Source organism: Scylla paramamosain, chromosome 40 (genome assembly GCF_035594125.1).
Source record: "Scylla paramamosain isolate STU-SP2022 chromosome 40, ASM3559412v1, whole genome shotgun sequence".
Classification (NCBI taxonomy): Eukaryota; Metazoa; Arthropoda; class Malacostraca; order Decapoda; family Portunidae; genus Scylla; species Scylla paramamosain.
This window is the reverse complement of record NC_087190.1, coordinates 7,261,848-7,281,961: the sequence shown is the minus strand read 5'-3', so window position 1 is coordinate 7,281,961 and position 20,114 is coordinate 7,261,848. Positions and strand designations below refer to the sequence as shown.

General features: G+C 40.4%; 1 protein-coding gene across 1 annotated transcript in view; it reads left to right on the top strand.

Moving 5' to 3' along the window:
- LOC135092614 (lysosomal acid glucosylceramidase-like) overlaps positions 1-19,827 on the top strand; it is a 29,440-nt gene extending 9,613 nt beyond the window's left edge. Inside the window, exons 5-14 of the mRNA XM_063991220.1 lie at positions 5,147-5,307; positions 5,574-5,655; positions 5,988-6,167; positions 6,488-6,632; positions 9,977-10,059; positions 10,468-10,606; positions 14,534-14,646; positions 15,055-15,165; positions 18,769-18,944; positions 19,585-19,827. Coding sequence (XP_063847290.1) covers positions 5,147-5,307; positions 5,574-5,655; positions 5,988-6,167; positions 6,488-6,632; positions 9,977-10,059; positions 10,468-10,606; positions 14,534-14,646; positions 15,055-15,165; positions 18,769-18,944; positions 19,585-19,759 — 1,365 coding nt within the window. The 3' untranslated portion in view covers positions 19,760-19,827. The remainder of the gene's footprint in view (positions 1-5,146; positions 5,308-5,573; positions 5,656-5,987; positions 6,168-6,487; positions 6,633-9,976; positions 10,060-10,467; positions 10,607-14,533; positions 14,647-15,054; positions 15,166-18,768; positions 18,945-19,584) is intronic.
- Positions 19,828-20,114: the final 287 nt, after the last annotated feature.

Genomic DNA, 20,114 nt, shown 5'->3' with positions numbered 1-20,114 from the left:
ATATATATAGTACAAATTTAAATAAGTTTATTTTAGCAGTTTTAGCTGTGTCAAATATGGAAGTGTAAATCAGTATCTCATTAGTAACCATAGTTCATTGTTTTCACTAATTATCAATGGGATGACTGTGCTTGGTGCAGCTATATCAACTTCTCAGCTCAGGGTGTAACTCATTAAGAAGCCATACATCGCCACGTTCAGTAATTTTCAGTTTCTTTGGAAAAAAGCAAGGCGACTGCACTGAAGCCCCGCTCTACTAAATATCATGTTGGGAAGGCAATGAACTACGTACGTATATCTTGACACTACTACTACTGGACAGCAGTCAGAGATTTTATTTTTTAACTAAAAAGTTTTTTTTTTTTTTTAACATTAGCCTTAGCTCATGTCATTTTGAATTGAAATCAGCTCTTCCTCAGCCACTCATTTCCTCACCATTGATATCTAAGAATGGATTGATCACCCAGTCTGTAATTTTAAGCACTAAAAGATCATGAAGTCTTTCAGACGTGTATCTATGCACCTCCTTCAGTTGTGCACAAATATTCATACTTTAAGGTCATCATCTGGGATGCTTTTATCCTTCTTCAGTTCAGAGAAGCGTGGAAAGCTTGGAAACTGATAGAATTCATGACGGGCTACTATTTCTTTGAATAAATGTAACGTGGACAGAAAGGTGGAAATAGCTGATTTTATTTAAACAAGATTTCCTTGCAGCTGCAAATTAGTTTCATTGAACTTTGTGGACACATCTGACAGAAATAAGTAGTGTTATACTTGATGCTCTTTGGTTCATCATGGCGAACAGAGATGGAATTTTCAGAGAATTCAACAACTGTGTCAAACATTGAACAGAAGCTTCTTAGGCAGTTTCCCTTTGACAGCTATCTAACTTCTGTGTGCAACAGCAAATGTTCAAACTCGGCATTATTACTGCAGAGGTGTGGAAACAGTCTGGAACTGAAAGCATGTGCCTTGGTTTTGTTTATTGATATGATAAATTGAATCAATCTGTAAAAGTCGACCACTCCAGGTTTTTTCTTTGCATTTTTTTTTTTTTTTTTTATGTAGGAAGGACACCGGACAAGGGCAACAAAACTGGAAAAAAAAGAAGCTCACTGAGGTGCCGGTTCCCGAACAGATGTCGAAAGCTTTAGTAAAAAATACGGGATAAGTGTCTTGAAACCTCGTTCTTGAAAGAATTCAAGTCATAGGAAGGTGGAAATACAGAAGCAGGCAGGGAGTTCCAGAGTTTACTAGAGAAACGGATGAATGAACGAGAATACTGGTTAATTCTTGCATTAGAGAGGTGGACAGTATAGGGGTGAGAGAAAGAAGAAAGTTTTGTGGAGCGAGGCCGCAGGAGGAGGGGAGGCATGCAGTTAGTGAGATCAGAAGAGCAGTTAGCATGAAAATGGCGGTAGCAGATAGGAAAAGATGCAACATTGCGGCGATGAGAAAAAGGCTGAAGACAGTCAGTTAGAGGAGAGGAATTGATCAGATGAAAAGCTTTTGATTCTACCCTGTCTAAAAACGTGGTATGAGTGGGACTCCCCCCTTCCCCCATACATATGAAGTATACACTATATACATTGACGAATAAGGCCCATGTACAGAGCATCAGGGCGAGTGAGAAAAACTAGCATAGATGACTCAAAACAACTAACTTCATAGAAACTGTTTTAGCTAGAGATGAGATGTGAAGTTTCCAGTTGAGATTATAAGTAAAGGACAGACCGAGGATGTTCGGTGTAGAAGAGTGGGACAGTTGAGTATCATTGAAGAAGAGGGGATAGTTGTCTGGTAGGTTGTGTCGAGTTGATGGTTGGAGGAATTGGGTTTTGAGGCATTGAATAATATTAAGTTTCCTTTGCCACAAACAGAAATTTTAGAGAGATCATAAGTCAGGTGTTTTGTGGCTTCCCTGCTTGAACTGTTTACTTCCTGAAGGGTTGGACATCTACGAAAAGATGTGGAAAAGGCAGGGTGGTATCATCAGGTAAGAGTGGATGGGACAAGAAGCTTAATTTAAAAAATCATTGAAGAATAATGGGAAGAGAGTAGGTGACAGGACAGAACCCTGAGGAACGCAACTTTTAATAGATTTAGAAGAACAGTGACCTACCACAGCAGCAATAGGTCAGGAAGGAAACTTGAGATGAAGTTACAGAGAGAAGGATAGAAGCTGTAGGAGGGTAGTAGGAGGGTACTTTGGAAATCAAAGCTTTTTGCCAGACTCTATTAAAAGCTTCTCTTATGTCTAAGGCAACAAGAAAAGTTTCACCAAAATCTCTAAACGAGGATGACCAAGACTCAGTAAGAAAAGCCAGATCACCAGTAGAGTTGCCTTGACGGAACCCATGCTGATGATGATCAGATCATCAGATCAGGTTGTGAAGCGATAGATGTTTAAGAATCTTCCTGTTGAGGATAGATTAAAACAAACTTTAGATAGGCAGGAAATTAATTAGGACAGTAGTTTGAGGAATTAGAATGGTCACTATTTTTAGGAACAGGTTGAAAGTAGACAAACTTCCAGCAAGAAGGAAAGGTATATGTTGACAGACAGAGGTGAAAGAGTTTGACTAGTCAAGATGCAAGCACGGAGGCACAGTTACTGTGTACACTAGGAGGGACCTATTAGGTCCATAAGTATTCGGAGGGTTTAGGCCAACGAGGGATGGAAAACATCACTGCAAAGGATTTTAATGTGTAACATAAGTAGTCAGGGGATGGAGGAGAGGAAGGAACAAGCACTGAATCATCCAAGGTAGTTTTTAGCAAAGGTTTGAGTGAAGAGTTCAGCTTTAGAAACAGATGAAATGCCAGTGGTGCCATTAGGATGAAATGAAGGAGGGAAAGATAAAAGAAGCAAAGCTATTGGAGATGTTTTTAGCTAGGTGCCAGAAGTCACGAGGGGAGTTAGATCTTGAAAGATTTTGACACTCCATTAATGAAGGAGTTTTTGGCTAGTTGGAGAACAGACTTGGCATGATTGTGGACCGAAATATAAAGCACATGAAATTCAGATGATGGAAGGCTAAAGTACCCTTTGTGGGCCACCTCTCTCTATTATGTATAGCATGAGAACAGGGTGTGTTAAACCAAGGTTTAGAAGGTTAAGTTCGAGAGAAAGAATAAGGAATGTATGCTAACCTGCCACGCAGTATTACCTCTGTTATGCGCTCAGCACACAGAGACTGGTCTCTGACACGGAAGCAGTAGTCATTCCAAGGAAAATTAGCATAATACCTCCTCAGGTCCCTCCCCATTAACAGACGCAAAACGCCAGAGGCATCTCCGCTCTGGGGGTCCTGAGGAGGGACTGGAGAGATAGGACAAGATACAGATATGAGATTGTGATCGGAGGAGTCCACTGGAGAAAATAGGGTAATAGCATTAGTAGAAGGGTTAGAGGTTAGGAAAAGAATGTTAGGCGTATCTCCGAGACGGTCAGGAATGCGAGTAGGGTGTTGCTCCAGTTAAAGGATAGTTTACCAGGATGGTCAGTGAAAGAAAGCCCAAGCTGGTGGTGAACACTAAAGTCTCCAAGAATGGAAATCTCCGCCAAAGGGAAGAGTCAGAATGTGCTCCGCTTTGGAAGTTAAGTAGTCAAATGATTTCTTATAGTCAGAGGAGTTAGGTGAGAGGCATACATCACAGATAAATTTATTTTGAGAGTGACTCTGTAGTCGTAGCCAGATAGTAGAAAACTCAGAAGGTTCGAGAACGTGGGCACGAGAGAATGTTACGTCGTTACACACATAGACACAACATCCAGCTTTGGATTGAAAATGAGGATAGGGAAAGTAGGAGGGAACAGAAAGGAGGATACTGTCAGTTGCCACAGACAACTGTGTTTCAATGAGAAAAAGAAGAAGAGGTTTAGTAGAGGAGAGGTGGTGTTCTACAGATTGAAAATTAGATGTAAGATTGCGAATGTTGCAAAAATTAATGAAGAAAAAGTTGAGGTGGGTGTCAAGACACTTGGAGTCGATAACAGAAGAGCAGTCCGACCTGGGGACATCTGTGATCCCCTCTGAGTCTTGTGTAGCAGTCGTCATATTGATTTTGAATTCTGAGTGAAGGGTGTTTGTGTAATTGAGTGCATGTAGTTTTGTATGAAGGAGGAGAGTTGTCTTTAGACGGCAGAGTTTGACGGTTGTGAGACAAAGGGAAACGTTCAGTTACGCCACAGCTGGGTTGAAGCTCACACCACCCCTGATCCCTGTGCTGCCTGTGGATTACAATACACAGTGCATAGAAAAGACACCGGATAGGTTTTTTTTTTTCTTTTCTTTCAAGAAACTGATGAAAACATGATAACGACCGACCATTGATGGTCCTCCACCTGTTGCTAAACCAATGATGTTACAAAGCGGGATGTCTTGAAAGGCATTCTCAACAGCATGAGATAGTGACTCCCCTTTTGTGTGTTTGAAACTGGGTTGCAAATAACAAATCTTGAAGCAATCTTATATCTTTTAAAGAAGAAACATAAGCAAGAAGGAAAGATTATTATTATTATTTTTCATGTAAGAGGACCAGTGGTCAAGCTTAATAATAATAAAAAAAAATAAATAAAAATAAAAAGAATAAAAAGGTCTACTTGAGTGCCTATTCTCAACGTGGTCAAATAGGATAATCAAATAATGGGAGTTGAGTGTTCTGAAAGCTTTCTCTTAAAATAATTCGTCATATAGAAGCAGACAGGGAGTTCCTGAGTTTACTAGAGAAAAGGATGAATGATTACGCATACTGGTCAAGTCTTGCATTAGAGAGATGGACAGAATAGGGGTGTGAGAAAGAAAGAAGTCTGTGTAGAGCGGCCGCGGAAGGAGGAGAGGCATGCAGTTGGCAATATCAGCAGAGTAGAGTGGACTCCTCTAACTGTAAGCTTCTTAACTGTAAGTTCTGCTGCCCTGTTTCTTAAATGTTTTCAGACATTTCATCTACTCTTCTTTGAACAATTATTAAAAAAATGTAATTAGAATCTTGATAAGAAAAAGCAACAATAAGATTATAAAAAGGTATCTCTCTCTCTCTCTCTCTCTCTCTCTCTCTCTCTCTCTCTCTCTCTCTCTCTCTCTCTCTCTCTCTCTCTCTCTCTCTCTCTCTCTCTCTCTCTCTCTCTCTCTCTCTCTAGCTGCCATTCATCCACCGTGCACTGGACCTGGCGCAGCGCCCACTCAAGGTCATGGCCTCACCTTGGTCGGCTCCTGGGTGGATGAAAACAAACGGGAAGATTAACGAGACGGGACAACTGCTGACAGAGATGCGGCGCCCCTGGGCAGACTACCTTGTGCGGTGGGTTGTGGTGGTGGTGGTAATGGTGGTGTGGTGTAGTTGTTGTTGTTGCTCTTGTTGTTCAGGTAGAAGTAGTAGTAGCAGTAAAAGTAATAATAATAATAATAATAATAATAATAATAATAATAATAATAATAATAATAATAATAATGATAAAACAATGATGACAATGATTCTTTTCTGTCTTCCTTTTATCATCATCATCATTAGCATCACAATACTATCTTCACTACCACCACCACTACTAAGACTCCCCATATCCTCAGATTTGTAAAGGAATACGAGAAGGCGGGAGTTCCCATCTGGGGCTTGACTTCCCAGAACCATGGCTTTACACATGAAAAAACCGTGAGTCCTTTACAGCGAGTCATTTGTAATCTTTATTTGTCCTTTGTCATTACCTTAAGAGTTCTTGAAGGTAATTTACTTATTCAAGAAAGTACTTTGGATGATGTTAATTCATTCGAATCCTTCGGATTGTTCCTTAGTCATTTAGTAATCATTCAGCGTACAGTTGCAAGGAGTGGTTTGTAAATAATCTTTTCTACTTAAATATGTTGATTAATGATTCTCTCTCTCTCTCTCTCTCTCTCTCTCTCTCTCTCTCTCTCTCTCTCTCTCTCTCTCTCTCTCTCTCTCTCTCTCCTTCCATCTCACGTTATTTCCCTTTCCATGTCCAGTCCTGGAACTCCATGTCCTGGAATCCGAGTGACATGAGGGACTGGATCAAGGACAGCCTCGGTCCCGCCCTCCATGCTGCAGGTTTGGAACGAGTGAAGCTGTACATTGGTGACGACGTGAGAGATAATGTTGATAACTCCTACAGGCAGGTGTGTGTGTGTGTGTGTGTGTGTGTGTGTGTGTGTGTGTGTGTGTGTGATGTTAATGATACAAATATTAATAGTTGTAGTAGTAGTAGTAGTAGTAGTAGTAGTAGTAGTGGTAGTAGTAGTAATAAGTAAAAAGAATGACAAATGTTTTATTATTGTGTTCCTTATTAATATTACTACTTTTATCATTATTATGTTTACTTTTATCATCATTATTACTATCGAGTATAACACTTTTTTTCCTAATTAACACAGCCTTCTCTCTCTCTCTCTCTCTCTCTCTCTCTCTCTCTCTCTCTCTCTCTCTCTCTCTCTCTCTCTCTCTCTCTCTCTCTCTCTCTCTTTTACAGATTCTCCAGGACCCTGAAGCAGCGAGATACGTGACGGGATTGGCTTTTCACTGGTACCACGACCAATCAGTGAGCCCCGATGTGCTAGACCACGCTCACCTACTCTTCCCAGATAAAGACTTGCTCTATACCGAGGCTTGCATTGGTCAGTCTCTCCCACCCCACGGATTTTCAAACCAGACTCGGATTATATATATATATATATATATATATATATATATATATATATATATATATATATATATATATATATATATATATATATATATATATATATATATATATATATATATATATATGTGTGTGTGTGTGTGTGTGTGTGAATTGCTCATGTTGACAAGTAGTTGGGTTTAGGAAGGGGGATAAAAACCCAGGGAGGAGTTAGGATTCTTTTAATCTCTAACGTTTCGGCTGAATAGCCATCCTCAGAGAGACTGATTTACATGAGTGAAAACACACTATTTATAACAACATACAAAATTTTCTCATTTGACATTCGTACAGAGTATTGCCATCCTGGCGTGTACCTCACCTAATATTTATTTTCCTAGTCAGGTGGCATTATCCGCCTACGTGACGAGCCTTTACTGGGGATTTTCCTTGTACCTGACCTGAGGGCCAATCTGGCGGAATTACCCGCCCACCTGATTAAACCTTCTCTGTGGTTAATGACTTCCCTAGTTGTTATGAGGGCTGCCTCTATAGCTTTTCTCATTCTTTTCTTCAATCCAACTTTAATTTCTTTAGCCTCTTCCCATTTTGGTAGGTGTTTACATTTTTCTATGTGCAATACAAGGGAGTTTGATGTATTGTGTTTTAAAACATCTCTCCTATGCTCTGTTATTCTTGTTTTAAGTCCCCTGCCTGTTTCTCCTATGTATTGCTTTGTACAACCTTTGCATGGTATGTTGTACACTACGCTGTTATTATTAACAAGTCCGGTCTTTTTAGTCCTCGTTAGCTCACCAATGTTCTCTCCCGCTAATGTTGCTATTTTTAATCCTGTTTTAGACAAATGAACAAAGCCGATTACAGTGCGAAAATGATGAACCTCCTAAGTGATACATCAACCTATGAGAAGAAATACCAAGGATACAACAATATTACGTCCAAGAACTTCAACAAGGAGGCAAGGAAAATACTTAGGAAATCCGAGAAGGGCAAGAAACTGCTGCACTTGGAAGAAAACCCGAACCCGCCAAGGATGAGAGGCCTCCCCAAGACCCATAAACCCAACATCCCGATGCGCCCCATTACATCAGGTATAGGAAGCGCTCCCCACGCACTTGCCAAGCGACTAGCAAGACCACTCTCCAATGCTTTAGGCTCAATAAATGGAGCACACCTACGTAACTCCGCGGACCTTATACAACGACTCAACTCGGTGGACTTCCGCAACAAGAAGATGGCGAGCTTCGACGTGAAGTCCTTATTCACCAACGTCCTCGTGGAAGGAGCGATAGAAGCGGTAAAAAGGGCATCTGGAGACATCAACGAAGAAAATTTACCGATCCCGAGGGAGGACTACATCAATCTTGTTGAGCTTTGTGTTAAATTTGGTGCCTTCATTTTCAAGGGACAAGAGTACTCACAACATAAGGGACTGGCCATGGGATCCCCTCTAAGTGCTGTTATGGCATGTTTGTATATGGAAACACTAGAGACTGATAACTTCATAAGAATAATGAGTAGAGGCTCAACATGGCTTAGGTATGTTGATGATGTGCTAGTTATAGTCCCAAAGGGCACGAATATAAATAATAAGTTAACATTGCTAAAGTCCATAAGGATATCCAATTTACGGTGGAAGAGGAACAAGACAATAGATTACCTTTCCTAGATACGGTAATCTGGAGGGAAGAAGGAGTCAGTTTTTCTGTTTACAGAAAACCCACCAATAAGGACGATTTCATTCACTACCTTTCAGCCCACAGCAAGAAGGTCAAATCTGGTGTGATTATTGGTTTTTACTTAAGAGCGTTCAGAATTTGCAGCAACAACTTCCTAGAGCAAGAAATACGATATAATTATCATATCAACTTTAAAAAAGCTGGGTTATCCTGAAGGGCTCCTTGTTAGGCCTAAGAATAAGGCAAAGAAAATAACAACTGAAAACAAAGAGAATAAAGATCCCTGTACAACCAGCGAAAGAGAGAGGTATATATGTGTACCAAATTCGGACAAGGCTTCCATAATTAATAAATATTTGTCTAAAACAGGATTAAAAATAGCAACATTAGCGGGAGAGAAAATTGGTGAGCTAACGAGGACTAAAAAGACCGGACTTGTTAATAATAACAGCGTAGTGTACAGCATACCATGCAAAGGTTGTACAAAGCAATACATAGGAGAAACAGGCAGGGGACTTAAAACAAGAATAACAGAGCATAGGAGACACATCAAACTCCCTTGTATTGCACATAGAAAAATGTAAACACCTACCAAAATGGGAAGAGGCTAAAGAAATTAAAGTTGGATTGAAGAAAAGAATGAGAAAAGCTATAGAGGCAGCCCTCATAACAACTAGGGAAGTCATTAACCACAGAGAAGGTTTAATCAGGTGGGCGGGTAATTCCCCCAGATTGGCCCTCAGGTCAGGTACAAGGAAAATCCCCAGTAAAGGCTCGTCACGTAGGCGGATAATGCCACCTGACTAGGAAAATAAATATTAGGTGAGGTACACGCCAGGATGGCAATACTCTGTACGAATGTCAAATGAGAAAATTTTGTATGTTGTTATAAATAGTGTGTTTTCACTCATGTAAATCAGTCTCTCTGAGGATGGCTATTCAGCCGAAACGTTAGAGATTAAAAGAATCCTAACTCCTCCCTGGGTTTTTATCCCCCTTCCTAAACCCAAATATATATATATATATATATATATATATATATATATATATATATATATATATATATATATATATATATATATATATATATATATATATATATATATATATATATATATATATATATATATATATATATATATATATATTTATTTATTTATTTATTTATTTTATTTATTTTCAGATTTTGTTTATTTTTTTTTATTTTTCGTGGTTTTCATTTTTTTCGTAGCTTTGCAATCTCTCTATAGTTTTGATAGATTTTCCGTAGCTTTTCTGATTTCTCTAGGTTTTTCAATATTTTTTTTCATTATTTTTTTTCGTTTCTCCATAGTTTAAAGATATTACTGTAGATTTTATTTTATTTTTTTCTATGTGTTCAGATTTCTCAATTTTTTTAAGACCCGTAGGTTTTGAAATTTTTCCGGTTTTCAGTTTTTTTTTTTTTTTTTTTTTATAGATTTAGATATCCCATCTTTTTCAGATTTTTTTTTGTAACATTTTAAATCAACTGTGACTGATAACTGATGCGTGATGACTGATGACAGACAAGTTTACACTACTAATTAATGTCTGATAATTGATACTCGTAACTGATAAGTTTACATAGATAAACTAATGACTTTCTCTTGCCTCTTAGAATCTGGCGGTGTTGCCTCCCATCAACCAGTTGTTCTCGGGTCCTGGACCAGAGCGGAGAGGTACGCCCAAAACATCATAGAGGTGAGACACTTGGCTGACTGGCTGACTTTTTTTTTTCTTTATGTAAGAGAGGCACTGGCCAAGGGTAACAAAAAGAACGAAAGAAAAACTCACTGAGATGACACTCCGTAAAGTAAGAATATTCCAAAACTGGAGAAAAAGTGTCTTGAACCCTCCCACTTCAAAGACTTCGTCATAGGGAGAGAGAAATACAGAAGCAGGCAGGAAGTTCCAGAGTTTGCCAGAAAAAAAAAAAAAACCGGCATGAATGATCGGGTATACTGGTTGACTCTTGCATTAGAAAGGTGGACAAAATAGGGATGAAAGCAGAAAGTCTTGCGTGGTAGAAGTTAGCAATAGCTACAACTGTTAGTAGCAGTGGTAGTATTGTCGTTAGCTAGTGAATATCTCTATCTTTCTCTCTCTTAGGACGTAAACCACTTTGCGTCAGGCTGGATTGACTGGAATCTGGCGCTAGATCCTGCCGGGGGGCCTAACTGGGCTGGCAACGAGGTGGACGCTCCCATCATCATTAACCCGGTGAATATTTGTCGACACATATTTGCCAGTGATTGTATATTTATTTATTTTATTTTTTTTCTTTCAGGACAAAAACAAATTCTACAAGCAGCCATTTATTATCAATTTTATTTATATACATTTATTATTATTAATAATTTCATGAATTTATCCTTTATCTGTATCATTTTTTTTTCTTTATGTAGGAAGGATACTGGCCAAGGGCAACAAAAATCTAATAAAAAAATGCCCACTGAAATGCCAGTCCCATAAAAGGGTCAAAGCAGTGGTCAAAAATTGGTGGATAAGTGTCTTGAAAACTCCCTCTTGAAGGAATTCAAGTCGTAGGAAGGTGGAAATACAGAAGCAGGCAGGGAGTTCCAGAGTTTACCAGAGAAAGGGATGAATGACTGAGAATACTGGTTAACTCTTGCGTTAGAGAGGTGGACAGAATAGGGGCGTGAGAAAGAAGAAAGTCTTGTGCAGCGAGGCCGCGGAAGGAGGGTAGGCATGCAGTTAGCAAGATCAGAAGAGCAGTTAGGATGAAAATAGCGGTAGAAGACAGCTAGATATGCAACATTGCGGCGGTGAGAGAGAGGCTGAAGACAGTCAGTTAGAGGAGAGGAGTGGATGAGACGAAAAGCTTTTGATTCCACCCCACCCTGTCTATAAGAGCAGTATGAGTGGAACTCCCCCAGACATGTGAAGCATACTCCATACATGGACGGATAAGGCCCTTGTACAGAGTTAGCAGCTGGGGGGGGTGAGAAAAACTGGCGGAGACGTCTCAGAACACCTAACTTCATAGAAGCTGTTTTAGCTAGAGATGAGATGTGAAGTTTCCAGTTCAGATTATAAGTAAAGGACAGACCGAGTATGTTCAGTGTAGAAGAGGGGGACAGTTGAGTGTCATTGAAGAAGAGGGGATAGTTGTCTGGAAGGTTGTGTCGAGTTGATAGATGGAGGAATTGAGTTTTTGAGGCATTGAACAATACCAAGTTTGCTCCGCCCCAATCAGAAATTTTAGAAAGATCAGAAGTCAGGCGTTCTGTGGCTTCCCTGCGTGATATGTTTACCTCCTGAAGGGTTGGACGTCTATGAAAAGACGTGGAAAAGTGCAGGGTGGTATCATCAGCGTAGGAGTGGATAGGACAAGAAGTTTGGTTTAGAAGATCATTAATGAATAATAAGAAGAGAGTGGGTGATAGGACAGAACCCTGAGGAACACCACTGTCAATAGATTTAGGAGAAGAACAGTGACCGTCTACCACAGCAGCAATAGAACGGTCAGAAAGGAAACTTGAGATGAAGTTACAGAGAGAAGGATAGAAACCGTAGGAGGGTAGTTTGGAAATCAAAGCTTTGTGCCAGACTTTATCAAAGGCTTTTGATATGTCCAAGGCAACAGCAAAAGTTTCACCAAAATCTCTAAAAGAGGATGACCAAGACTCAGTAAGGAAAGCCAGAAGATCACCAGTAGAGCGGCCTTGATGGAACCCATACTGGCGATCAGATAGAAGGTTGTGAAGTGATAGATGTTTAAGAATCTTCCTGTTGAGGATAGATTCCAAAACTTTAGATAAGCAGGAAATTAAAGCAATAGGACGGTAGTTTGAGGGATTAGAGCGATCATCCCTTTTAGGAACAGGTTGAATGTAGGCAAACTTCCAGCAAGAAGGAAAGGTAGATGTTGACAGACAGAGCTGAAAGAGTTTGACTAGGCAAGGTGCAAGCACGGAGGCACAGTTTCGGAGAACAATAGGAGGGACCCCATCAGGTCCATAAGCCTTCCGAGGGTTTAGGCCAGCGAGGGCATGGAAAACATCATTGCGAAGAATTTTAATATGTGGCATGAAGTAGTCAGAGGGTGGAGGAGAGGGAGGAACAAGCCCAGAATCGTCCAAGGTAGAGTTTTTAGCAAAGGTTTGAGCAAAGAGTTCAGCTTTAGAAATAGATGTGATAGCAGTGGTGCCATCTGGTTGAAGTAGAGGAGGAAAAGAAGAAGAAGCAAAGTTATTGGAGATATTTTTGGCTAGATGCCAGAAATCACGAGGGGAGTTAGATCTTGAAAGGTTTTGACATTTTCTGTTAATGAAGGAGTTTTTGGCTAGTTGGAGAACAGACTTGGCATGTTTCCGGGCAGAAATATAAAGTGCATGAGATACTGATGATGGAAGGCTTAAGTACCTTTTGTGGGCCACCTCTCTATCATGTATAGCACGAGAACAAGCTGTGTTAAACCAAGGTTTAGAAGGTTTAGGACGAGAAAAAGAGTGAGGAATGTACGCCTCCATGCCAGACACTATCACCTCTGTTATGCGCTCAGCACACAAAGACGGGTCTCTGACACGAAAGCAGTAGTCATTCCAAGGAAAATCAGCAAAATAACTCCTCAGATCCCTCCAACTAGCAGAGGCAAAACGCCAGAGGCACCTTCGCTTAGGGGGATCCTGAGGAGGGATTGGAGTGATAGGACAAGATAAAGATATGAGATTGTGATCGGAGGAGCCCAACGGAGAAGAAAGGGTGACAGCATAAGCAGAAGGATTAGAGGTCAGGAAAAGGTCAAGAATGTTGGGCGTATCTCCAAGACGGTCAGGAATACGAGTAGGGTGTTGCACCAATTGCTCTAGGTCATGGAGGATAGCAAAGTTGTAGGCTAGTTCACCAGGATGGTCAGTGAAGGGAGAGGAAAGCCAAAGCTGGTGGTGAACATTGAAGTCTCCAAGAATGGAGATCTCTGCAAAAGGGAAGAGGGTCAGAATGTGCTCCACTTTGGAAGTTAAGTAGTCAAAGAATTTCTTATAGTCAGAGGAGTTAGGAGAGAGGTATACAGCACAGATAAATTTAGTATGAGAGTGACTCTGTAGTCGTAGCCAGATGGTGGAAAAATCGGAAGATTCAAGAGCGTGGGCACGAGAGCAGGTTAAGTCATTGCGCACATAAACGCAGCATCCAGCTTTGGGTCGAAAATGAGGATAGAGAAAGTAGGAGGGAACAGAAAAGGGGCTACTGTCAGTTGCCTCACGTAAGAAGCTCAAAAACACTTATAATACACGTTTGTAGCAATGTCCTTTTTTTTTCCATATAAAGTACATGGCGTTCTTGTATGTAAGAAGCTGTAAAACACTCAAAATATTTGTTTTAGTAGGTTGTTTTTTTCCTTGTAAAGTGTATTTTCCATGCGTTTTAGCGTTTTGGTTCGTAAGTAGCGCAAAAACAGTTGGAAGACACGATTTTGATGATGTTGTTTTGTTTTCACATATAGTGTGTTTTCCCATATTTTTAGCATTTTGGTTCCTATCACGCTCATAAACACTGAAGACACGTTTCGGCAAATGTCGTTTCTTTTTTCCAATATGGATTGTTTTGTATGCATTTTGGCATTTGGCTATCTAACAATATGAAAAACACTCAAAACACATGTTATTATAACGTTCTTTTTCTCCAAATAGAGTTATTAAATTGTTTTTGCGTTTTTGGTACATAAAGAGATAAAAAAAAAAAAAAAAAACGTTTATCTCATTGTTTTTTTTCGTTTTCCCATATAGAGAACTTTGCATGCATTTTGGCGTTTTTCTATGTAACAAGCTCAATAGCACTAAATCTCTCTATAGTTTTGATAGATTTTCCGTAGCTTTTCTGATTTCTCTAGGTTTTTCAATATTTTTTTTCATTATTTTTTTTCGTTTCTCCATAGTTTAAAGATATTACTGTAGATTTTATTTTATTTTTTTCTATGTGTTCAGATTTCTCAATTTTTTTAAGACCCGTAGGTTTTGAAATTTTTCCGGTTTTCAGTTTTTTTTTTTTTTTTTTTTTATAGATTTAGATATCCCATCTTTTTCAGATTTTTTTTTGTAACATTTTAAATCAACTGTGACTGATAACTGATGCGTGATGACTGATGACAGACAAGTTTACACTACTAATTAATGTCTGATAATTGATACTCGTAACTGATAAGTTTACATAGATAAACTAATGACTTTCTCTTGCCTCTTAGAATCTGGCGGTGTTGCCTCCCATCAACCAGTTGTTCTCGGGTCCTGGACCAGAGCGGAGAGGTACGCCCAAAACATCATAGAGGTGAGACACTTGGCTGACTGGCTGACTTTTTTTTTTCTTTATGTAAGAGAGGCACTGGCCAAGGGTAACAAAAAGAACGAAAGAAAAACTCACTGAGATGACACTCCGTAAAGTAAGAATATTCCAAAACTGGAGAAAAAGTGTCTTGAACCCTCCCACTTCAAAGACTTCGTCATAGGGAGAGAGAAATACAGAAGCAGGCAGGAAGTTCCAGAGTTTGCCAGAAAAAAAAAAAAAACCGGCATGAATGATCGGGTATACTGGTTGACTCTTGCATTAGAAAGGTGGACAAAATAGGGATGAAAGCAGAAAGTCTTGCGTGGTAGAAGTTAGCAATAGCTACAACTGTTAGTAGCAGTGGTAGTATTGTCGTTAGCTAGTGAATATCTCTATCTTTCTCTCTCTTAGGACGTAAACCACTTTGCGTCAGGCTGGATTGACTGGAATCTGGCGCTAGATCCTGCCGGGGGGCCTAACTGGGCTGGCAACGAGGTGGACGCTCCCATCATCATTAACCCGGTGAATATTTGTCGACACATATTTGCCAGTGATTGTATATTTATTTATTTTATTTTTTTTCTTTCAGGACAAAAACAAATTCTACAAGCAGCCATTTATTATCAATTTTATTTATATACATTTATTATTATTAATAATTTCATGAATTTATCCTTTATCTGTATCATTTTTTTTTCTTTATGTAGGAAGGATACTGGCCAAGGGCAACAAAAATCTAATAAAAAAATGCCCACTGAAATGCCAGTCCCATAAAAGGGTCAAAGCAGTGGTCAAAAATTGGTGGATAAGTGTCTTGAAAACTCCCTCTTGAAGGAATTCAAGTCGTAGGAAGGTGGAAATACAGAAGCAGGCAGGGAGTTCCAGAGTTTACCAGAGAAAGGGATGAATGACTGAGAATACTGGTTAACTCTTGCGTTAGAGAGGTGGACAGAATAGGGGTGTGAGAAAGAAGAAAGTCTTGTGCAGCGAGGCCGCGGAAGGAGGGTAGGCATGCAGTTAGCAAGATCAGAAGAGCAGTTAGGATGAAAATAGCGGTAGAAGACAGCTAGATATGCAACATTGCGGCGGTGAGAGAGAGGCTGAAGACAGTCAGTTAGAGGAGAGGAGTGGATGAGACGAAAAGCTTTTGATTCCACCCCACCCTGTCTATAAGAGCAGTATGAGTGGAACTCCCCCAGACATGTGAAGCATACTCCATACATGGACGGATAAGGCCCTTGTACAGAGTTAGCAGCTGGGGGGGGTGAGAAAAACTGGCGGAGACGTCTCAGAACACCTAACTTCATAGAAGCTGTTTTAGCTAGAGATGAGATGTGAAGTTTCCAGTTCAGATTATAAGTAAAGGACAGACCGAGTATGTTCAGTGTAGAAGAGGGGGACAGTTGAGTGTCATTGAAGAAGAGGGGATAGTTGTCTGGAAGGTTGTGTCGAGTTGATAGATGGAGGAATTGAGTTTTTGAGGCATTGAACAATACCAAGTTTGCTCCGCCCCAATCAGAAATTTTAGAAAGATCAGAAGTCAGGCGTTCTGTGGCTTCCCTGCGTGATATGTTTACCTCCTGAAGGGTTGGACGTCTATGAAAAGACGTGGAAAAGTGCAGGGTGGTATCATCAGCGTAGGAGTGGATAGGACAAGAAGTTTGGTTTAGAAGATCATTAATGAATAATAAGAAGAGAGTGGGTGATAGGACAGAACCCTGAGGAACACCACTGTCAATAGATTTAGGAGAAGAACAGTGACCGTCTACCACAGCAGCAATAGAACGGTCAGAAAGGAAACTTGAGATGAAGTTACAGAGAGAAGGATAGAAACCGTAGGAGGGTAGTTTGGAAATCAAAGCTTTGTGCCAGACTTTATCAAAGGCTTTTGATATGTCCAAGGCAACAGCAAAAGTTTCACCAAAATCTCTAAAAGAGGATGACCAAGACTCAGTAAGGAAAGCCAGAAGATCACCAGTAGAGCGGCCTTGATGGAACCCATACTGGCGATCAGATAGAAGGTTGTGAAGTGATAGATGTTTAAGAATCTTCCTGTTGAGGATAGATTCCAAAACTTTAGATAAGCAGGAAATTAAAGCAATAGGACGGTAGTTTGAGGGATTAGAGCGATCATCCCTTTTAGGAACAGGTTGAATGTAGGCAAACTTCCAGCAAGAAGGAAAGGTAGATGTTGACAGACAGAGCTGAAAGAGTTTGACTAGGCAAGGTGCAAGCACGGAGGCACAGTTTCGGAGAACAATAGGAGGGACCCCATCAGGTCCATAAGCCTTCCGAGGGTTTAGGCCAGCGAGGGCATGGAAAACATCATTGCGAAGAATTTTAATATGTGGCATGAAGTAGTCAGAGGGTGGAGGAGAGGGAGGAACAAGCCCAGAATCGTCCAAGGTAGAGTTTTTAGCAAAGGTTTGAGCAAAGAGTTCAGCTTTAGAAATAGATGTGATAGCAGTGGTGCCATCTGGTTGAAGTAGAGGAGGAAAAGAAGAAGAAGCAAAGTTATTGGAGATATTTTTGGCTAGATGCCAGAAATCACGAGGGGAGTTAGATCTTGAAAGGTTTTGACATTTTCTGTTAATGAAGGAGTTTTTGGCTAGTTGGAGAACAGACTTGGCATGTTTCCGGGCAGAAATATAAAGTGCATGAGATACTGATGATGGAAGGCTTAAGTACCTTTTGTGGGCCACCTCTCTATCATGTATAGCACGAGAACAAGCTGTGTTAAACCAAGGTTTAGAAGGTTTAGGACGAGAAAAAGAGTGAGGAATGTACGCCTCCATGCCAGACACTATCACCTCTGTTATGCGCTCAGCACACAAAGACGGGTCTCTAACACGAAAGCAGTAGTCATTCCAAGGAAAATCAGCAAAATAACTCCTCAGATCCCTCCAACTAGCAGAGGCAAAACGCCAGAGGCACCTTCGCTTAGGGGGATCCTGAGGAGGGATTGGAGTGATAGGACAAGATAAAGATATGAGATTGTGATCGGAGGAGCCCAACGGAGAAGAAAGGGTGACAGCATAAGCAGAAGGATTAGAGGTCAGGAAAAGGTCAAGAATGTTGGGCGTATCTCCAAGACGGTCAGGAATACGAGTAGGGTGTTGCACCAATTGCTCTAGGTCATGGAGGATAGCAAAGTTGTAGGCTAGTTCACCAGGATGGTCAGTGAAGGGAGAGGAAAGCCAAAGCTGGTGGTGAACATTGAAGTCTCCAAGAATGGAGATCTCTGCAAAAGGGAAGAGGGTCAGAATGTGCTCCACTTTGGAAGTTAAGTAGTCAAAGAATTTCTTATAGTCAGAGGAGTTAGGAGAGAGGTATACAGCACAGATAAATTTAGTATGAGAGTGACTCTGTAGTCGTAGCCAGATGGTGGAAAAATCGGAAGATTCAAGAGCGTGGGCACGAGAGCAGGTTAAGTCATTGCGCACATAAACGCAGCATCCAGCTTTGGGTCGAAAATGAGGATAGAGAAAGTAGGAGGGAACAGAAAAGGGGCTACTGTCAGTTGCCTCAGACATCTGAGTTTCAGTGAGGAAAAGAAAATGAGGTTTAGAAGAGGAGAGGTGGTGTTCTACAGATTGAAAATTAAATCTTAGACCGCGAATGTTGCAGAAGTTAATGAAGAAAAAGTTGAGGGGGGTTTCAAGACACTTAGGGTCGTCGACAGAAAGGCAGTCCGACCTGGGGACATTTATGGTCCCCTCCCCAGATGGGGACTCCGAGGCTGGTGTAGGAGTCGCCATGATTTTAAAATTTTTGGGTGAAGGGTGTGTGTGTTATTAGGTGCTTGTAGTTTTGTGTGGAGGAAGAGAGTTGTCTTTAGAGGGCAGGCTGTGACTGCCCCCTTATGTTGTGAGACACAAAGGGAAACGTTCAGTGAGGTCACAGCTGGGTTTAATGATAAGTTCACAGCACCCCGTGAACAGTGCTTTAGACCTCACTGGGAGTAATTATCGTTTCGGCAGGTGTCTACTGCCTCCTCCTGATATGGTTATTGTTTTTAACATTATTGGTGCCATTTATTTATTTTTTCGTCCAGGATAAAGACGAATTCTACAAACAGCTAATTATTGTAATTCCTTTACCTCTCCTTTTTTCTCTCCCATTCAGGAAAAAGACGAGTTCTACAAGCAGCCAATATTCTACGTGATGGGCCACTTTAGTAAGTTCGTGCCCGCGGGGAGCGTGTCTATTCCTTCCTGGGTCCGGGGAAACACTGCTGGTCTGTTCCACACCGCCGCTTTCGTACATCCAGACGGTTATGTTGTACTTCAGCTCCTTAACAAGTACTGTTTATTTCTAGTAGTAGTAGTAGTAGTAGTAGTAGTAGGAGTGGTAGTAGTAATTATTATTATTATTATCATTATTATTATTATTATTAGTAGTAGTAGTAGTAATAGTAGTAGTAGTAGTAGTAACAACGTTGTTAAGAGTTCTCCATTCTTCTTCTTAATATTTTCTTCCTCTTTTTTTACATAAATTTCTCTCCACCTCTTCTCCTTTCTTAAACGAATTTATTCTTTTCCTTGACAATATTTCCTTTCTTCTCTTCTTCTTTTCCTCCTTTTCCTTACACAGATTTCTATCTTCACCGCATGTTCTCTACCTCATTTTTCCAAGGCAAATTTTACTCTCCTCTCCCTCGTCTTTGTTTGTGACATTTCCTCTCTTTTCCTCTTCACTTCCACCTCTATCATAGACATATTTTCTCCCCCGTTCTTATCTTCCTCCTCTGTACTATACAAAATTTAATTTTCTTTCTCCTCTTTCCTAGGCAGATTTCATTCTTTTCCTTTCTCCTAGACAAAAACATTTCCTCTCTTCTTTCCAAAACGAACTTTCACTCTCTTCGTTCTCTTTCCTCAACAAAATCTCTCTCTTCTTTCTCTTTCCTTAACAGAATCTCATCTCTTTCTCCACCTGCAGGAATGACACAGAGACGGAGGTGAGAGTGGAGTGGGAAGGAGGAGATTTCACCCTCTCCCTCGTCCCTCCTCGCTCTTTCCAGACTCTTCTTCTGCCCTGGGAAGGCGACACCACCCACGCCAAGAGAAAGTACTCCTTGCAAAGCCATCTTTTAAATAAATACTTGACAGAGTAAATTCTTGTTACTTTCAGTAAGGGTTATAGAAAATGTGCATTGTAATTTTTTGTAAACTCTGGAACTCCTTTGGTGTTTGTTCATCCTCCTACATACAACTTGGTGTGTTTCAAGAGGACAAACGCGGTACTTTCGTTGATTCGTCATAACTGAACTTCCTTCATCTCGAGTATTCTTTCAACATTGCTTGGCTCGTATTTCTGAAGCGCTTTGTTCTCTTAGCATGACTATTTTCAAAGGTCACAAGGCTGAGTAGCTGGATTCTCAAGTGTTTCTCCTGTTAATAATGTAGGAATCTTGTTAATCTGTCACTAGAACCGTAAAAAAGCACACTTTAAAACGCTTTCCTATTTCG